This window comes from Myotis davidii, unplaced genomic scaffold, assembly GCF_000327345.1.
Source record: "Myotis davidii unplaced genomic scaffold, ASM32734v1 scaffold762, whole genome shotgun sequence".
NCBI lineage: Eukaryota > Metazoa > Chordata > Mammalia > Chiroptera > Vespertilionidae > Myotis > Myotis davidii.
This window is the reverse complement of record NW_006293699.1, coordinates 141,218-158,095: the sequence shown is the minus strand read 5'-3', so window position 1 is coordinate 158,095 and position 16,878 is coordinate 141,218. Positions and strand designations below refer to the sequence as shown.

Sequence of the window (16,878 nt, the reverse complement as noted above, 5' to 3'; positions counted from 1 at the left end):
TTATGAGCGTCACTGCTTCAGGACCAGGACCCCAGGGCTCAGTGGAGCTGGACCCGACACGGCCTGCAGCCATCACAGCAGTCAGGGCTGTGAGGCCCACAAGGGCAGGTCAGAGCTAGATATTGAGCCACGGGGGAAGCAAAGGCTAATTAAAGGGGGAAATGGGTGTTAGTCCTTTTAGAAAGAAAACAGAAGCCCTGGCCAGGGTGGCTCAGTGGTAGAGCGTTGGCCTGTGCACCTAAGGGTCGAGGGTTAAATTCCCAGTCAAGGGCACGAACCTGGGTTGCAGATTGGATTCCCAGCCCAGGTTGGGCATGTGCAGGAGGCAACCAATTGATGTGTCTCTCTCACTTTGATGTTTCTCTCTCCCCCTCCCTCCCTTCCTCTCTCTTTAAATAAATGAAAAAAATATCCTCGGGTGAGGATAAACGAACAAACAAACAAAGAGAAGAGAGCACAGCACAAGGCAAACTCAGGGACACCCCTGGAGCACTTTATCGTGGCTCTGACAGCAGGGATGGGCGTGTGTCTCCGTCTAGACAGCAGGCCACCTCCTCCATCACGCAGGGCCGCGGGCGGCGGGGAGGGCGGTGAGTCACTGTTCTTAGTCACCAGGCCTGCACTGGCCTGGGCGGCCCATGACAGTGTGTGGCTGTGTGTGCAGGGTCTTCCTGAGGAAAGGCTGACTCCTCAGCAATCTCACTTCTTCCAGCCCCGGGTGGGGGAGGGGAAAGCCTGCGGGGAAGTGGCTCTGGCGGCTTAGAGCATCAGCACTTGCCAAAGGGAGCAGGATGCACTGAACAAGGAAGGGCCAGGACAGCGTTATCTGTGGGTGAGAAGGGAGAGATCTGGAAGCCATTAGTGCCTGGCAGAGGTGCCAGCAGCAACTGAAAACCAGATGCACATGACTCGCTGGTGAGCATGACCTTGCCTCCCACCCCTCCCCTCTCTCCTGCTGGACCCAGGAGGAAACACACCAGAGTCTTTAATAGAATGAAACCCAATTCCTCCAAGGTGGGTGGTGAAGATTCCCATGAGGTGAGGGGCCCCTAAAAGACAGGCCAAAGGCCCGTGGCTGTGGGAGCGGCCCACCTAGCAGCCTGCGAGGCGCAGTGTGAACGCTCCCAGGAGGCGCTCCAAGGCCCCTTGTGTCTGTCTGAACTCTGCTGACTGGCCAGCAGAGCAGGGGGAGGAAGGAGAGGGTCGGTACACAGGCCAGAAGCGGGGTGGGTGGGGCCAAGGGAAGGTGAGTCTGAAGGACGAGACGAGGCCAGGCCTGAAGGGTGCAGCTTCCCTCCTTACAAGACTTTCCTGCCACTGCTCCCTGGAAGGCCGTCTGGTGAAGGCATGAAGGGAGCCGGTGGGTTCCTAAGGGTCCTCAGGACTAAAATGAGGCCAAAGGTGGGCCTGGGCAGGGCCAGCAGGGAGAGGCCCCAAGTCCCTGCACTATGACAGTGAGAGCCTCTGAGTCCCACGGACACCAGGGAACAGTTCCCAGGCTGCAGGAAGGAGGGGGCCACCCAGGACCAGAGGGGCTAAGCGGGCCTAGATCAGAAAGCACCGGGCAGAAATGGGGCCGAGGACGGGAATCCTTTCCACCTGCCTGTCCGGGGTTAGTTCCATTCTGCCCAGGACAATAAGGCCGACGGTGAGGAATTCTGTGAGGAACAGGTGGGAGACGTGGAGCAGAGCCAGGTGCCAATCGCCATCAGAACGGGGAGCAGCAGGTAAAGGGCACGGAGGAGGGGGGAGGGGAGGGGGGGAGGCACCTGGGGCAAGGCTCTATTTCCTTGACGTGGTTGGTGGTAACACAGGTCTTGGCTCTTCATGACTTCCTGTGTAATATTCAATCTTCAACTACTTGTTGGAACATATATTTAAGTTTCATATATTTCTGTGCACATGGGAAGAGTGTGGAGAAGTGGCAGAAGGCACTGCTACTGTTTACTGGGAAGGAAGATACAGGGAAGGGGGCCTGAGGCCATCTTGTGGCAAAGTCACCCTAGCTCTGGGCTGCCCATGGGCAGACGGGGCCCAGAGGAGCAACCAGCACAAGGAGCCACCAGGGTGCAGGGCCGGGGAGCAAGTCGGGCAGAGGAGGGCAGGCCAGCTCTGACGAAAGGTGGTCTACCCAGAATCTTATTCTGCCCCCAAAAGAAAGAAATTCTGACACAGGCTACATCGTGGATGAACCTGAGTGAAATAAGCCAACCACAAAGGACAAATCCTGTGTGACCCCACTTACAGGAGGCACCCAGAGTAGTCAGACTCAGAGACAGAGAGTAGGGGGGTGGGTGCCAGGGGCTGGGGGAGGGGAGCATGGGGGTTAGTGTTTAGTGGAGACAGTTTCAGTTTTGCAAGATGAAAAGTTCTGAAGATGATGGTGGTGATGGTTACACAACAGTGTGAGTATATATAACACTACTAAGCTATAACTTAAAAATGGTTAAAATGGTAGCCCAGTCAGTGTGGCTCAGTGGTTGAGCATCAACCTATGAACCAGGGGGTCATGATTCACTTCCCAGTCTGGGCAAATGCCCAGGTTGTGGGCTGGATCCTCAGTGGGTAGCATGTAGGAGGCAGCCGATCAATGATTCTTTCTCATCATTGATGTTTCTATCTCCCCCTTTCCTTTCTCTCTGAAATCAATAAAAATATGTATTTTTAAAAAAGGTTAAGATGGTAAATTTCATGTCATGTGTACTTTACTATAATTTTAAAAATGTGCCCTTGCCAACTTGGTTCAGTGGTTAGAGTATTGGCCTGAGGACTGAAGGTCAAGGGTTTGATTCCGGTCAAGGGCATGTACTTGGGTTGCAGGCTCAATCGCTAGTCGAGTTGGTGTGTGCGAGAGGCAACCAATCGATATGTCTCTCTCACATTGAGGTTTCTCTCCACCCCGCCCCCATCTTTCCCTTCCACTCTCTCTAAAAATCAGTTGAAAACATATTGTTGGGTCAGGATTAACCAAAAAATGTCTTAAAGCCCCAGTGGTTTGGAAGGCTGACCTGACAGCTGCATTCCTGAGTGGAGTCAGTGAAGCAAGCTGGAGGGTGCTCGGGGAGGAGGGCCTGTGCTTCACGGGAGCAGCAGGGGGCACGCGCCTCAGCCCACAGCGCTGCTGAGGAAGGGGCCGCCCACACTCACCTCTGCACCGTCTGGGAGGCCACCAGGAAGGACATGAGGTCTCCCCCAGTCAGCTGCTGTCCAGCCACGAGGGAACCCCCAATAAAGAGGGTGCCCAAGACCATGCCTGCGTGGGGAATGGACAGGTGGTTAGGAAGGAAGCAGCTGGGAGCACAGGGCAGAGCCTGGCCCAGGTGGTAGTCCCCAGTTCCAGTCCCAGCTGTGCCTCCTCTGGCTGAATTCCAGTGAGTCACCTGCACGGTCTCTGTCTTTGGAAACAAGTGGTGGGAGGAGGGGCCACGTCCTTGCTTCCCCCTGGGCATGCGACACATAGCTCGGCTGGGACATCAGCCCGCTGCCCACCGCCTGCCTGCGTTACTAGCGTGGGCTCCTGGCACTGAAGGACACCAAGCAGGTGAGGGCTGCTCTGGGGGGGCCTGTCCTTTGCTCCTCCCAGCCCTGCCCCCCAGGCGAGGCCACTGCTCACTCACAGTTGAAGGCGATGTTGGAGAGCCCCTGGAACAGGGCGATGCCTCTGCCCAGTGCCTCTGCCTTACAGCGGGACCCTTCCAGCTCTGCTCCGTAGCGTCTGGGGACAGAGGCCGAGCCCAGCCCTCAGGAAGCAGCCAGCCCGGGCGCAGGGCATGGGAGTGCATATGGGGAGCCCCCCTGCTTTGGGCTCCACCCCTGCCCGGGACTCACTCCTCTTCCCGCTGCTCCATGGCGAAGGCTCTCACAGTCCGAACGTTACCCAGGGCCTCATCCGCTACACCTGTTGCCCTGGCTACCTGCAAAGATTCCAGGAGAGAGGAAGTCAGGTGGATGATAAGGAGGAGTGACAGAGCAGAGAGAAAGGGTAGGCTAAAGAGGATGGGTGGGAATTCTGGTACCTGCTCCTGACACTGGCGAGACAATTTTCGGAGAGCTGAGCCCATCAAGGTGCCAACCCCCATCAGGGAGGGCATGGCCACCATCATCAGCAGCGTGAGGCGTGTGGACAGCATGGACAGGGACACCAGGCAGCCAACCACCTGGGTGCAGCTTCGAAGCCCCTGGGTAGAGGGAAGGAGGCAGGAAGGCAGTCTGGCACCAGCCCCACAACATGGGGGATGTTATGAAGGGTCAGCTGGCTACAGCTCTACATCCACAAGCCAAGGCTACAGGCCTCCCTCCTCGGAGGCCAACTGGTGGCCTACTGGTCACAGAACATAACCCTTTCTTTTCTTTTTTTTCTCAGTAAATGGTTTTAGACATTTTATTACTGGAGGCCCAGTGCACAAAATTCGTGTACTCTGGGGTCCCTCAGCCAGGCCTGCGCCCTCTCGCAGTCCGGGAGCCCTGGGGGAATGTCCGACTGACAGCTTAGGCCCGCCCCCCACGGCAGTCGGACATCCTTAGTGCTGCCGTGCTACATCCTTAGCGCTGCCCCGAGCCCTGGCTGCGTTCCCCAGCTGTGGGCCTGGCTCAGGGCTCTGGCTGAGCTGCGCTCCCCCTGTGGGAGCGCACCGACCACCAGGGTGGCAGCTCCTGCGTTGAGTCCCTGTCCATGCTGACTATGTCATAGTGACTGCCATTCGGTCGATTTGCATATTACCCTTTTATTACATAGGATTATTATTAAAATATATTTTTGATTTCAGAGAGGAAGGGAGAGATAGAAACAATAATGAGAATCATTGATCTGTTGCCTCCTGCAAGCCCCCCTCTGGGGATCAAGCCTGCAACCTGGGCATGTGCCCTTGACCAGAACTGAACTCTGGACCCGTCAGTCCGCATGCTGACACTATCCACTGAGCCAAACTGGCTAGCGCCATAACCCTTGCTTGACAAGCAGGCATGAAGGGGCTGGATGAGAGTGTCTGTGGACATGGCTTCCGTCCCCTGACAGATCCCTGTGTGCCTCTCTTTCTGCTCTAGAAACTGAAGCTGTGGGCTGGTGTCTGCCGTGATCCAGCAGCCACAGTGCCAACACGGTGGACGAGGAGAGGACATCAGTAATATAGTGAAAGCCATCACTCATTCTCCTCAACGCTGCCAACGGGCCAGGCCTCCCGGTGCCAGGTGATTCTGCTGTTGGCAAGCTGGCCAGGAAAGGCTCTTGTCTGAGTCCTTGGGAAGGTTTCCGGGGGAGGTAGGATTTCAGGACAGGAGAGAAACAGCTTATCCTGACCTTGGACACTGCCCTGGCACTCTTCCCTGAACTTCCCCAGTCCTTCACCCACACCCTCACCAGGCGTGGGGCCCAAAGGACTGGGGGGGCTGGCCAGTGTGTCTGAACGGGGGGGTGTGGGTAGGGAACGTGGAGCACAGACCTGGGAGATGACAAGTTTGAAAGATGATTTAAACTCCTGCACGTCAGTTGTCAATCGGCTCACCAGCTGCCCTGTCTTTTTAGCATCGAAGAAAGCAATGTCTTGTCTGGCAGTGGGACCGGGGCAACAGTGGGGGAAAGAGAGAGACGTTACTTCAGGATAAGGCCCTGCCTCCAGACGTTCACTGGGACCCCGGGGGGCCCACCGGTCACTCCTACCCGCAGTCACCCCTGCAGCTGGCCATACCGGAGCAGGTTGCTGAAGAGGGCCCTCCGCATGTCCAAAGCCATGCGCTCGCCGATGCGGGACAGGAGCACCAGGTACCCAAAGGTCAGCAGTCCCTGGGAGAGAAGCAGGGGCACTCAGGGGCGCCCAGGCGGCCTTCCTGTCTGCCCGGGCCCCGTCTCCTGCCATACCTGGAGGCCGTAGAGGAGGAGCAGGTGGGTGCTGAGGCTCCGGGACTCTTTCAGGAAGTTGCCCATGTGGTCCCTCGTGTACTTGGCCACAATCTCCACCAGCTGGCCCAGGAGCAGCGGGATCTGCACGTTCACCAGTGCCGCACCCAGTGCCAGCTGGGGGAGCACAGACATTGAGAGGGGGCCAGACTCTTCACCCCCAGCTCTGACCTTAGCCCTTCCTCTCCTGCTGCTGTCCATGCTTTGGCTGCTCTTGTGCCTCTTTGAGAGTCTAAGCCAGGGGTGGGCAAACTTTTTGACTCGAGGGCCACAATGGGTTCTTAAACTGGACCGGAGGGCCGGAACAAAAGCATGGATGGAGTGTGTGTGTGAACTAATATAAATTCAAAGTAAACATCATTACATAAAAGGGTACGGTCTTAAACTGGACCGGAGGGCCGAAACAAAAGCAGGGATGGAGTGTTTGTGTGAACTAATATAAATTCAAAGTAAACATCAATACATAAAAGGGTACGGTCTTTTTTTTCAATAGTTTTATTCATTTCAAACGGGCTGGATCCGGCCCACAGGCTGTAGTTTGCCCACGGCTGGTCTAAGCTCAGGCTGCCAGGCCCTGGGGACCCCTGAACCCTGTACACCCAGGTTCTCCTGTACCCCTGGCCTCCCTCCTCTAGCCAGCCCAGGCTGCTTCCCAAGGTCTCCCAAGACTCCACGAGGCAGGCAAGCTGTCCCCACGCAGCTCTGGCTGGGGCTTTTGCAAACCCTTGACTGAGTTGTTCCCTATCCTTGGTTTTAGGGGTGCAGGGGAATATCTCACCACGATGGCTGCCCCCAGGATCAGCAGGTGGGGACGCAGAAACTGCCAGAAGAGCTTCCAGTTAAAGCGGGTCTCCACATCATAGGGTTTGGACCAGGCAGGAGGGGCCTCTTCTGCCTCACACAGCGCCACAAGGCAGAGGCGGGGGCACTTACTCAGCACCACGGGGCCCAGGAGGGCTCCCCCAACCCAGCACCAGGAAGAGGGGCTTCGACCTGGACCCGGTGGCACTTGAGGGAGGCGAGCCCGGAGCTGGGACCGCAGCTGGGCCACAGCCCTGAGGAGATAGGAGCTGTGGCGGCCATCAGAGTGCCTGTGGGGAGAGAACTGCATTGATGGCTCAAGGCCCCGCTGATCATGAACCAGCCGAGCCCTGGGGTGAGCCCTCTGGAGGGCAGCACTTCTCTTCTGCCAGGCCCTGCACTGCGTTTCTCAGGCTGCTCTGAAGCAACTGTTTCTGAGATAAACATACACATGCAAAGTAGCTGAGGAATGAGACAGGGGCATGTGCAGTCACTCAGACAGCCAGACCCTCCCATCCTCCGGAGGCACCTCTGGACCAGTGACTGGCTGCAACCCACATGCTGTCAGATCCCAGGACCCAGGATGGCAGAGCTGGAGGACGCCCTGCCTGGCAGCTAGTTCATGGCACTGCCTCCCGGTGGAGGACACAGAAGTCGGGAGTGCACACGGCTCAGAGAAGAGGGGGAGAGCACCCAGCCAGGGCCCCGCCTCCAAGTGTTCATGGTCTACGTTTCATCTTGAGTCCCTGGGAGTGAGATGCCATTATTCTCACTTGGTAGATGGCAAAATCATGTGGGGCTGACAGAACTAATAAACTGTCCCCAAGCAGCAGAACTGGGACTAGAGGGGAACCCGGACACGGGATTCCAGGATCTAGGCTTATTCTACTCTGCCCTCTGTGACGTGCCCAAGGCCATGTGGGGCAGGGCCAGGACCCAAGTCTTCTGACTACTGGTCAATGCTTTTTGCATCCCATCACCTGGCTCCTCCCAGGCCTCCAGTGCTCGTGTGACAGTGTACGGAGGGAAAGTGTGACATGCTCCCACTCTGCCAGCTGAAGGAAGAAAAGGATTAAAAATGCAAATAACATATTTTGTCATCTCGGATAGGCCAGGATCACCTCCTCTTTCCTGCAGCTTCTGCATCTATAAATAGCCATGTAGAGTTGTGTGCCTACTGTGCCCAGTGCTCTGCTGTGAGGCATGGAGAGCAGGAGCTGAACAGGAGACCACGTAAATACCTCCTGGCAGTTTCACTTGCAGAGTGTGGGGTAGGGGAACCGAGGGGCACGCGGCAGTCCTCGTGCAGAGCAGGGACTGCCCTTCTGTCTGAGGGAGCAGTCATTACAGTCCTTGTAACAGCTGGACTTTGGAGGGCAGTGAGGACCATTTCCAGTTTTTAGGTTGGGGTGGGTGTGACATAATCAGATTTGCATTTTAAAGATCAGAGCAGAGGGATGTGGCTGGAAGAGGACAAGCTTGGCCACAGAGGCCTGTTAGGAGTGGAAGTTATAACAAGAGTATATAGTGGGATGCTCAAATATCCAAATGAGATTATCGATGGGGAAAGGCAGTGAGTGAATTTTCCCTTCACGGTGATCGTGCTTTGTATTCCCAGGCCCTCCTAACTGCAGAGCTCACCTCAACCTTCCCTTCGTGCAGGAGGCCCATGCTTCTTCCACCTCTACCTTATGCCTCCACTCACCCCTTTCCACCTGCCCGGTTTTTAGGTCTTGTTTTCACTGTGTAATTTATGTCCGTCCTCAGGGGTTTTTTTTGGTTACTATCCTGAGGATATTTTTTCCATTGATTTTTAGAGAGCAGGAAGGAGGGAGAAAAATCCTACACTGACTGCTTGCCTCCCGCACTTGCCCCAACCAGGGACTGGGGCCCAGGGATCAAACCTGCAACCCAGGTACAAGCCCTTGACCTGGAATTGAACCCTCCACCCTTTGGTGCTCAGGCCGATGACCTAACCACTGAGCACACCAGCCAGGGCCATCCTAAGTGTAAATAGAGAAGCTCACTCTCCTTCTGCTCTGTGTAATTGTCCAACTTCCCCATTAGACTATCCTAAGAAACTCGTACTATTCCCCATCGCATCCTCACCACTTAGCAGTGCTCAGGAACATAATGGATGTTTAAAAAAATGTTTGTTGAGTGAATGCCCTCATTAGAAATGCAGAACAACCGGACCTAACACACAACTGCAGGGTTTGCAAAGTTTCAGATTTACTGAGGCCAACAGTAAAAAATTCATTTTACAAAGTAACCCAGTACGGAACATAAATATATCACACAAAGTTGAAATGCTTCACAAAATGATACTTTCTCTATTTTTAAACATGTATGCTATTTTCTATTATATTCACTTTTAAATGGCTCCAACCCATTAAGTTCATTTTATGATCTACTGTGTTATAACTTGAACATTTGAAAAACAGTGCACAAAAGCACCAACAAATACTTGAATATTATTGGGTCTCTTTCCTTGGGTTTCTCTTTGGTTTAAATTATACTAATAGCCTTACTCTTTTCCTACTGATGGTTCAAACCTTTTAATAATTTACCATGGACACTTTCCAGCTTTTCTTTAATATGTTCATTTTTTAAAATTGATTTCAGAGAGAGGAAAGGAGGAGGAGATAGAAATATTAAGGAGAGAATCATTGATTGGCTGCCTCCTGCACGCCCCCTACTGAGGATTCAATCCACAGGCCAGGCATGTGCCCTGGCCAGAATCCAATCGTGACCTCCTGGTTCATAGGTCGACAGTCAACCACTGAGCCACACCCGCTGGGCTCCAGCTTTCCTTATCTTCTCCAAACTAAGGCTCTAAGAACTCGCAGGTTAGTTCCCAGCACCGGTACTTCTGGCTCCAGCTCCACCCGGCCCCCTGCCCTGTATCAATCGGATGGATTTACCAAAGCACAAGTCCACATCCACCCACCCTGGCAATCTGCTGCTAGGGTCACAAGGAACCAGTGCCTTCTCATAAAGCATTTACACTGGAGTCTCCGTTCGGGGTCCTCTTCGTTCCCCACCTCTCTTTCTCTCTCTTTGGACCCATGTGTGCACAGAGAACATACAAGAACACACATGGACAACTTACTAGACTGCCTGTCTATGCTGAAAGTACCCACATCTAGGAACCATTTTTGTTCGGCTCACTTTGAATCTTGGGAGCACCACTAATACTAAGAGTCTCTGGACACGAATCATTTTTCTCCCACAAGGAAATATGATTTAATTCTACACATTTACAAGCCAAGATAAAATAGAAAACAAAATAAAACAACCGTGGAAAACCAAACAAGACCAGCAGTCCAAGCAAGACTCGAGGTCACTATTTACTGCAGCCCAGGCTGCGTCAGCTGCGTCGTTGAGGCCAGACGCTGCCTACAGCTGGGTTGTTCTGGGGTCCATTCTGAACTTCAGAACTTGAGGCTGAAGCCAGGGCCTGCAGCCGAATAAATTTTATCCAAATTGCCAGACCAATTAATTACGGGGACAGGGCCGGAACAGCACCGGAAGGGCCGACACCTGTGCAGCTTGGCGCCCCCTGGTGGGGAGGGAGTGTGGGTCGGGCGTGGTCGCGGACCCAGAGCGTTCCCTCAGTCGGCCCCCACGCGGACACAAACGCGCGGAGCCTCCAGCAGGCACCAGGCTCATCGTTATGAATAATTGAGGCCAGTTCTCCGGGGAGTGACATTCCACCCTCGGCCCGGTAGGACTACAACTCCCAGCAGGCCTCGGGCGAGCCCGGGACTCCAACTCCCGGCGGCTCCGTCGCCCGGCCAGCCGGTCAATGGCCCCGCGCTCTCAGTAGGTCTTTTCTTTACCTGACGGTCGAGAATGTCTGGAAGCGGAGGGGCAGTAGCGGCCTGCCTAGGACAGTACCTCCCCGAATCCCGACCCGAAATAAGTGCACCAACATGATGGGGGGAAGAACAGGAGCAGCCGGCAACAGCAGTTTCACCCTTATCCTACTAAGGACTCCATGTTGGCTCCGGCCACCATCCCGACAACCCCCTCGCGACTCGGTGATGATTGGAGGAAAGAGGCATCAAAGTCGTTGCAGGCTATGATTGGGGAGAACGTTGTCAGTTCTCCCTCCGGAACTGTGATTGGAGAGAGCCACCTGCCCCGCCCAGGCTGTGGGCAGTGCCGTCGCCCGCGGCCTGACGGGGCTCTGGATGGAAGTTTTGAGTGTGCTCGGTGCGTCCCCTGCCCCGGGGTATCCATAGCAACGCGTCAGCCGCAGCCCTCCCTGGTGTTCTATCCGCGCCCCCAGAGAACTCTAGAGCTCCCTGGGTCTCCTGGGAGTATAGAACGCTGGCACTGGGAAAAGAAGGGACAAAAGTCCGCTGCGGAGTTCTTTTTCAAAACAAGTGCACGTGCCTTGCCACCCACTCCGCTCTCCTAGCCAGTGGTTGGCAAACTCATTAGTCAACAGAGCTAAATATCAACCATACAACAATTGAAATTTCTTTTGAGAGCTAAATGTTTTAAACTTCAACTATATAGTAGGTACATTGTTATTAACTTAATTAGGGTACTCCTAAGGTTTAGGAAGAGCCACACTCAAGGGGCCAAAGAGCCGCAGTTTGCCAACCACGGTCCTAGGCTGGTCAGAGCTCCAGGAATGGAGCCACGTATAATTGAGAAAAAACTCCCGGGGTGGTTTTGATACACTCCCTCTACTCCATGATTGAGAGCCACTGATATCGAGGTCCGGTGGCTTATCAAAGCACGACCTCAGACGCTTCTCCCCACAGATGTCTTCCTCACCGCAGGTCAGGCTGACTAAGGCTCTCACCTTAGCTCAGCTCTTGAACCTCTGTTTAGTGCTTACTTCTTCCGTGTCATTTGTTTGCGTAGCTGCTTCCCCCACTGGCTGCAAGTTCTTTTTCAGTAGTGGCTCTGTCTCATTCATCCACCCCCCCATCCCCTTCAAATGCGTGGCAGGAAAACGTGCCCTTTAAATTGACTTGAACTGAGGGTGGTGGTAGGGAGGCTGTAAATGGATGAATGTGGGGTGGCACTCGGTAAGAAAAGGTTCCAGGATTAGCCTGAGGTTGGGCTGGGTATATGGAGAGGGTAGGTGGGAGGGATCCTATAGTGAGTGTAGCAAAATACTGAGGTTGAGGGGAGAACAGATGAAACCCACAGAATCCATCTGGACAGATGTCTCTGAGAGTTCATGGGAAATTCCTAGCCCCTCTACAATGTGGGATTCCATTTAGGGCACTAGTATGACATCTCTAGAAAGGACAAGTCTTGTTTTCATAGCTCTGCCTCCTGATTAGGGATAAAACTATGCAAGTTCTGGGCTAGGATGACAGTTGTCCCCGGAAGGAGGCACAGAAGGAGAAACGGGCATATCTGGACTCAAAAGTTGTGGGCAATTCTGCGATAGCCTCCATATTCTTCCAGTGAACAATCTGTTCCACTCTCCATTTCATGGACACTGGCCCCTACGTCAGCCCTTACCCTAAGCCCAGGAGGCCTGACACCTGGTGGCTGAGTCAGCACCTCAGGCATGGGCTTCAGGAGGAAACCTGGTGATTCAGGACTCAAGAATGGCGTTGGACAAGCCACCAGGCCAGCTGCCTCCTCCTCCTCCTCACTGACGTGGCAACGAAGAACACAACTCAGTCAATTCATTCCTTGTTATCCAAATTATTGTTCCAAATCCCTGACCCAGCTTCCCTCTGCTGGTTCAGTCCTGATGCTTCTCAGGGGCCTAAAAAACTGGATCAGGGCTTGGGGGAGAGGGTATCATTGTTCAAGAGGATAAAGAAGTAAGCATAATGGAACCCCCAGGGAACCCCGCTTTTCTACTGTAAGCTCCAAAAACCCACTTCTCACAGACAAAATAGCTGCCCCTCCTTTCTTCCCTTCCTTCTGTTCAGTGTCCCCTAACCTGGATGCGAAGCCGGGCAGTCTCCCCTCTTCCCTTCCTGAGTCCGATCAGACAAAATAGGCAGCCTTCCCTTTCTTCCTTCCTGTTTTTGGTCTTAAAGCATTTCGCCGTTGATCACTTTGTGTGTGTGTGTGTGTGTGTGTGTAGGGAGAAAAGACATGATTTTAAGAAATCAAAGATGCATTATCTTGGCCCCATAGTCCTATAATCTTCTTTGATGGGTTTTCGTTTTGCTTTTGTTATTTTGTCTGCTACTCTCTAGACTCCCCTTCAAATCCTCTTGAGGTCTGAGGATGGGACACTAGATGTCTCCTCTGGTCTGTTCTACAGCCTCCGCCCCTTCGGCTGATGCCCCGCCCAGGTATGGAGGCGGGGCCTGAGAGCTTCAGTTGCAGGTTGTCCTGGAAGGGGGTGTGAGTGCTTATATAGGTGCCCGGGAGCTGGGACGCCTGGGGCCTGCCCCCACTGAGTCACTGTGTTGTTGTCACTGTCTTGTCAGAGTTCCTGCTCAGCTCCTCAAACCTCCGTGGAAGCAGCAGCGGCTGCCATCCTTCCAAAAGTTCAGGAGAAGCCACCAGCCTGATGGTGAGGCGAATGGGCTGGGGGAGGAGCAGGGGGCAGCTGGGGCAATGGGGAGACCTGGGGCCTGGATCAGTGCCCCTCCTCCCCATGCCACTGCCTCCTCTTCCTCCTCCTCCGTGTCGAGGGCCTGGGGGAGGGCGGCTCTCCATCTTCTCTCTGTCCCCTGCTCCTCACACAAGAAGTGTGCCTTCTTCCGTTCCTCCCCCTGTCCTGGGGCCCTCCTGCCCAGCTGTACAGACCCCAGGGGCTTCTCAGCCTCCCCACAGGGCCCTCCCTACCCCAGCCACACCCCCAACACAGGTAGAGCTTGTGATGACACCCATCACTGCTCCTCCCTCCTGGGGTTCCCATTCCACCCCACGCCTGGCTTCGGTGACTGCCCCTCCTTCACGCCGATGCCCCCAGGACAATCCTGGGCTGCGGATAGGCCCTCTGATCCCTGAGCAGGATTATGAGCGGCTGGAGGACTGTGACCCTGAGGGGTCCCAAGACTCACCCCTCCATGGGGAGGAGCAGCAGCCCCTGCTTCATGTGCCTGAAGGGCTCCGAGGTGAGCATGTGGGTGTGGGGTGGTGGGGGGTGTGGGTTGGGGAGGGCCTGGGGATTGAGGCAGCAGGTTGAGAGTGTGGAAAGTTTGCTTAGATGAGAGCTGAGTCCTAACGCTCTTCTCTCTGTGCCCAGGCTCCTGGCACCACATCCAGGACCTGGACAGCTTCTTCACCAAGATATCCTTTGCACTGGACTTGGCAGGGCAGGCGCCATCCTTGGCCGGGGACTCTGAGGGCGCAGGGGTTGGGGGACTTATTGGTGGAGTGAGGGGAAGGTATGCTCAGGAGAGGCCCATCATGTCTCAGGCTTATTTCTTGACACACCGGCCACATCTACAGCTACCACCAGCGGAATGGCTTTGCCTGTATCCTGCTGGAGGATGTCTTCCAGCTGGGGTGAGGTGCTTGTCCCGGGAGTCCCTGTGCTTCTAGCCCACCCAGAGCCTCCCCGAGCAGCCAGGGGCTCAGCCAAGCTGGGAGCAGACTGAGCTGGCCTGGAGGCTGGGCCGCAGCCCCTCTGCTCTCAGGCTAATCACTGAACTCCCGGCTCTCCAGGCAGTTTGTTTTCATTATCACCTTCACGACCTTCCTTCTTCGCTGCGTGGATTACAACATTCTCTTTGCCAACCAACCAAACAACCAAACAAGACCTGGGCTGCCTCACAGCAAAGTGACTTTGTCAGATGCCATCCTACCCTCGTCCCAGTGTGCCCAGCGGTGAGTGACACCTGGTGGGGGTGGGTGAGGGAGAAGAGCAGACAAGAGCCACCTGTTTTTTGTCCCTGGCCTCGATCATCAGTTCTCCAAGGTTTGGGTCTCAGAATACTGTACCTTTTATTCCAGGGGTGAGGAACGTCTGGCCCACGGGCCGTATAAGGCCAGTGAAATCATTTGGTCTGGCCTGCCAAGGCATTAGGGGTGAGTTAATTAAATGTTTGACCAAATATAGCAGGCTAATTTTTAAGTTAATAATTTTGTATGGCCTTGCAAATGATGTTATAAATATCCAAATGGCTGTTGGCTGCAAAAAGGTTCCCCACCCCTGTTTTATACCCTTGAAATTTATTGAGAACTCCAGGAACTTTTGCTTATGAGAATCATATCTATAGTTACCTCATTAGAAAGTAAAGGTGAGGACAGCTGCAAAACCTAAGAGCACACATCCCAATGGCTGCCAGTGTAGCCTCTGGAAAACTCTACTGTATGTTCATGAAATAATGAGAAGAAAAGTGGCAGAAACATTAATATTACCTGAAAAAAGCTTTGACCTTGCAGACACTTTCAAGGGTCTCAAGGACCGCCAGACACCCCACACTTTGAGAATCACTGGTCTTGCTGGATCTCCTGCATGACTTTCCCATTGCTCCCCAAGTCTTGTCTCCCTCTCCATGGGGGTCCCACTTTCTCGCTATGTTACCCTCCTCCCCCAGGATCCGCTCAAGCCCTCTGCTGGTCTTCCTTCTGATCCTGGCTGCGGCCTTCTGGCTCATTCAGCTGCTTCGCTCAGTCTGCAACCTCTTCAGCTACTGGGACATCCAGGTGTTTTACAGGGAGGCCCTGCACATCCCCCCGGTGAGCTGGGTGGGGGTGTCTGTGTGGAGGGGTGCCATGTCATGGGGCAGAGTCCGGGGAGGAGTAGGGGCTATACGGACAGAAGGGCCCACTGGAAAGCTGGCAGAAGGCCTCATTGACACCTACTCTAGGTCCTGAATAATCTTAGGAGGTACCACCACTTATAAAGCACGGTCCCCACTCTAGTGAGGCCTAGTGGGTTTAGATGGGTTATAGAAAATTACGTACTGTCACGTGCTTGTGATGTTTACAGGAGGAGGAACTGGGGTGGGGTTGGGAAGGACAGGAGGTCGGGAGGCAGGCCACGCCTGGATGCAGGGTGCAGGGAGGCAGTGAATATCTGTGGGCAGCAGTGAGGAGAGCAACCCACCGCCTGCATCTGTGCCCAGGCCCTGCGGGGTGATCCCACTCCCCGTTCTGGCTCTGCCCCGTGTTGCGGTCAGCAACTGCATGGGCCCCGTCACTGTCCCTGGGTCCTGCTTTGCTCTTTCTTACCTCCCTGTCTTGCTCACGCTCCTTGTTTTGTGTCTGAGTCCTCCCTTTAAAGCACTGCCCAAGGCTCCCTTCCGCAGCCAGCTTCCCTCGCTGCCCCTAGAAGTCTAGGCCTTCTGCACGTGCTCCTGTACAGCCACGGGGGAGGTCCCAGGAAGTCGCCTTGGTCTTCCCTCGGCATAGCACAGGGAAGGGCAGGAGGGCCAGGGTCGCAGAGGCAGCGAGGGCAGGAGTCAGAGCACTGCTCACCCTTCTCTTTCTCCTCTCTCTTCATTTTCCTCCTCCCCTCTTCCTTCCAGGGGTAGGGGAGACCCTGGGATGGACTGGAGAGGCTGGCCCAAAGGGACTTGACTAAGCGGACGGGGGCAACTGGGTGATTTGGGCTAACATGAGGCTTGCAGAGGAGGTCCAAGTGAGATCTGACGGCCCCACCCAGACGTGGACACAGCAGAGTCTTAGGAAGGTTACTGCGGGGATGGCATGGGATGGGGCTGGCCGCCTAGAAGCATGTGGAGGTGAGGCGAGCGTTGGCGGGCACCCTGGGCACTGAGGCCGCGCAGTGTCCTCCGTGTGTAGGACGTGAGGGCGGGAGGCTCAGGAAAATCTGCTCTGAGGGAGCTGAGAGCAAATACCTGAAGAGTTTAGTTTATGAGGTGTCGCTGGGAAGCACATGACTCATGGCCTCAGGAGTGGCAGGGCCACGTGGGGCAGTGCAGAAGAGGATGAAAGGAAGTAGGAAGGGCCCCCGGGTGGTGACACAGTTAAGGAAGGGCAAGGAGGGCGGAGTGGTGACAGGTTTCCCACTTGAGGACAACAGTGAGGAGGGGGCGGGGGAGGCGCTAGCTCTGGCTGCAGCTCTGGTCATGGTGAGTTTGGGCATCACCGTGCAGAGGCATCCAGGTCGCGGCACTCACCAGCCCCTGTCCTCAGGAGGAGCTCAGTTCCGTGCCCTGGGCCGAGGTGCAGTCGCGCCTCCTGGCGCTGCAGAGGAGCGGGGGCCTGTGCGTGCAGCCGCGGCCGCTGACCGAGCTGGACGTCCACCACCGCATCCTGCGCTACACCAA

At 55.0% G+C, this 16,878-nt stretch overlaps 2 protein-coding genes across 2 annotated transcripts in view; one reads left to right on the top strand and one right to left on the bottom strand.

Moving 5' to 3' along the window:
- Positions 1-10,751, bottom strand: part of ABCB8 (ATP binding cassette subfamily B member 8) — an 18,241-nt gene extending 7,490 nt beyond the window's left edge. Inside the window, exons 1-9 of the mRNA XM_006767268.2 lie at positions 10,537-10,751; positions 6,672-6,984; positions 5,855-6,010; positions 5,685-5,779; positions 5,439-5,544; positions 4,017-4,178; positions 3,829-3,914; positions 3,618-3,715; positions 3,148-3,253 (exon numbers count right to left, since the gene is read on the bottom strand). Coding sequence (XP_006767331.1) covers positions 3,148-3,253; positions 3,618-3,715; positions 3,829-3,914; positions 4,017-4,178; positions 5,439-5,544; positions 5,685-5,779; positions 5,855-6,010; positions 6,672-6,984; positions 10,537-10,631 — 1,217 coding nt within the window. The 5' untranslated portion in view covers positions 10,632-10,751. The remainder of the gene's footprint in view (positions 1-3,147; positions 3,254-3,617; positions 3,716-3,828; positions 3,915-4,016; positions 4,179-5,438; positions 5,545-5,684; positions 5,780-5,854; positions 6,011-6,671; positions 6,985-10,536) is intronic.
- A 2,441-nt stretch (positions 10,752-13,192) lies between these two features.
- The window catches only part of ATG9B (autophagy related 9B), a 7,716-nt gene continuing 4,030 nt past the window's right edge, over positions 13,193-16,878 (top strand). Inside the window, 6 exon segments of the mRNA XM_006767299.2 lie at positions 13,193-13,752; positions 13,884-13,927; positions 14,082-14,146; positions 14,306-14,467; positions 15,181-15,322; positions 16,745-16,876. Coding sequence (XP_006767362.1) covers positions 13,203-13,752; positions 13,884-13,927; positions 14,082-14,146; positions 14,306-14,467; positions 15,181-15,322; positions 16,745-16,876 — 1,095 coding nt within the window. The 5' untranslated portion in view covers positions 13,193-13,202.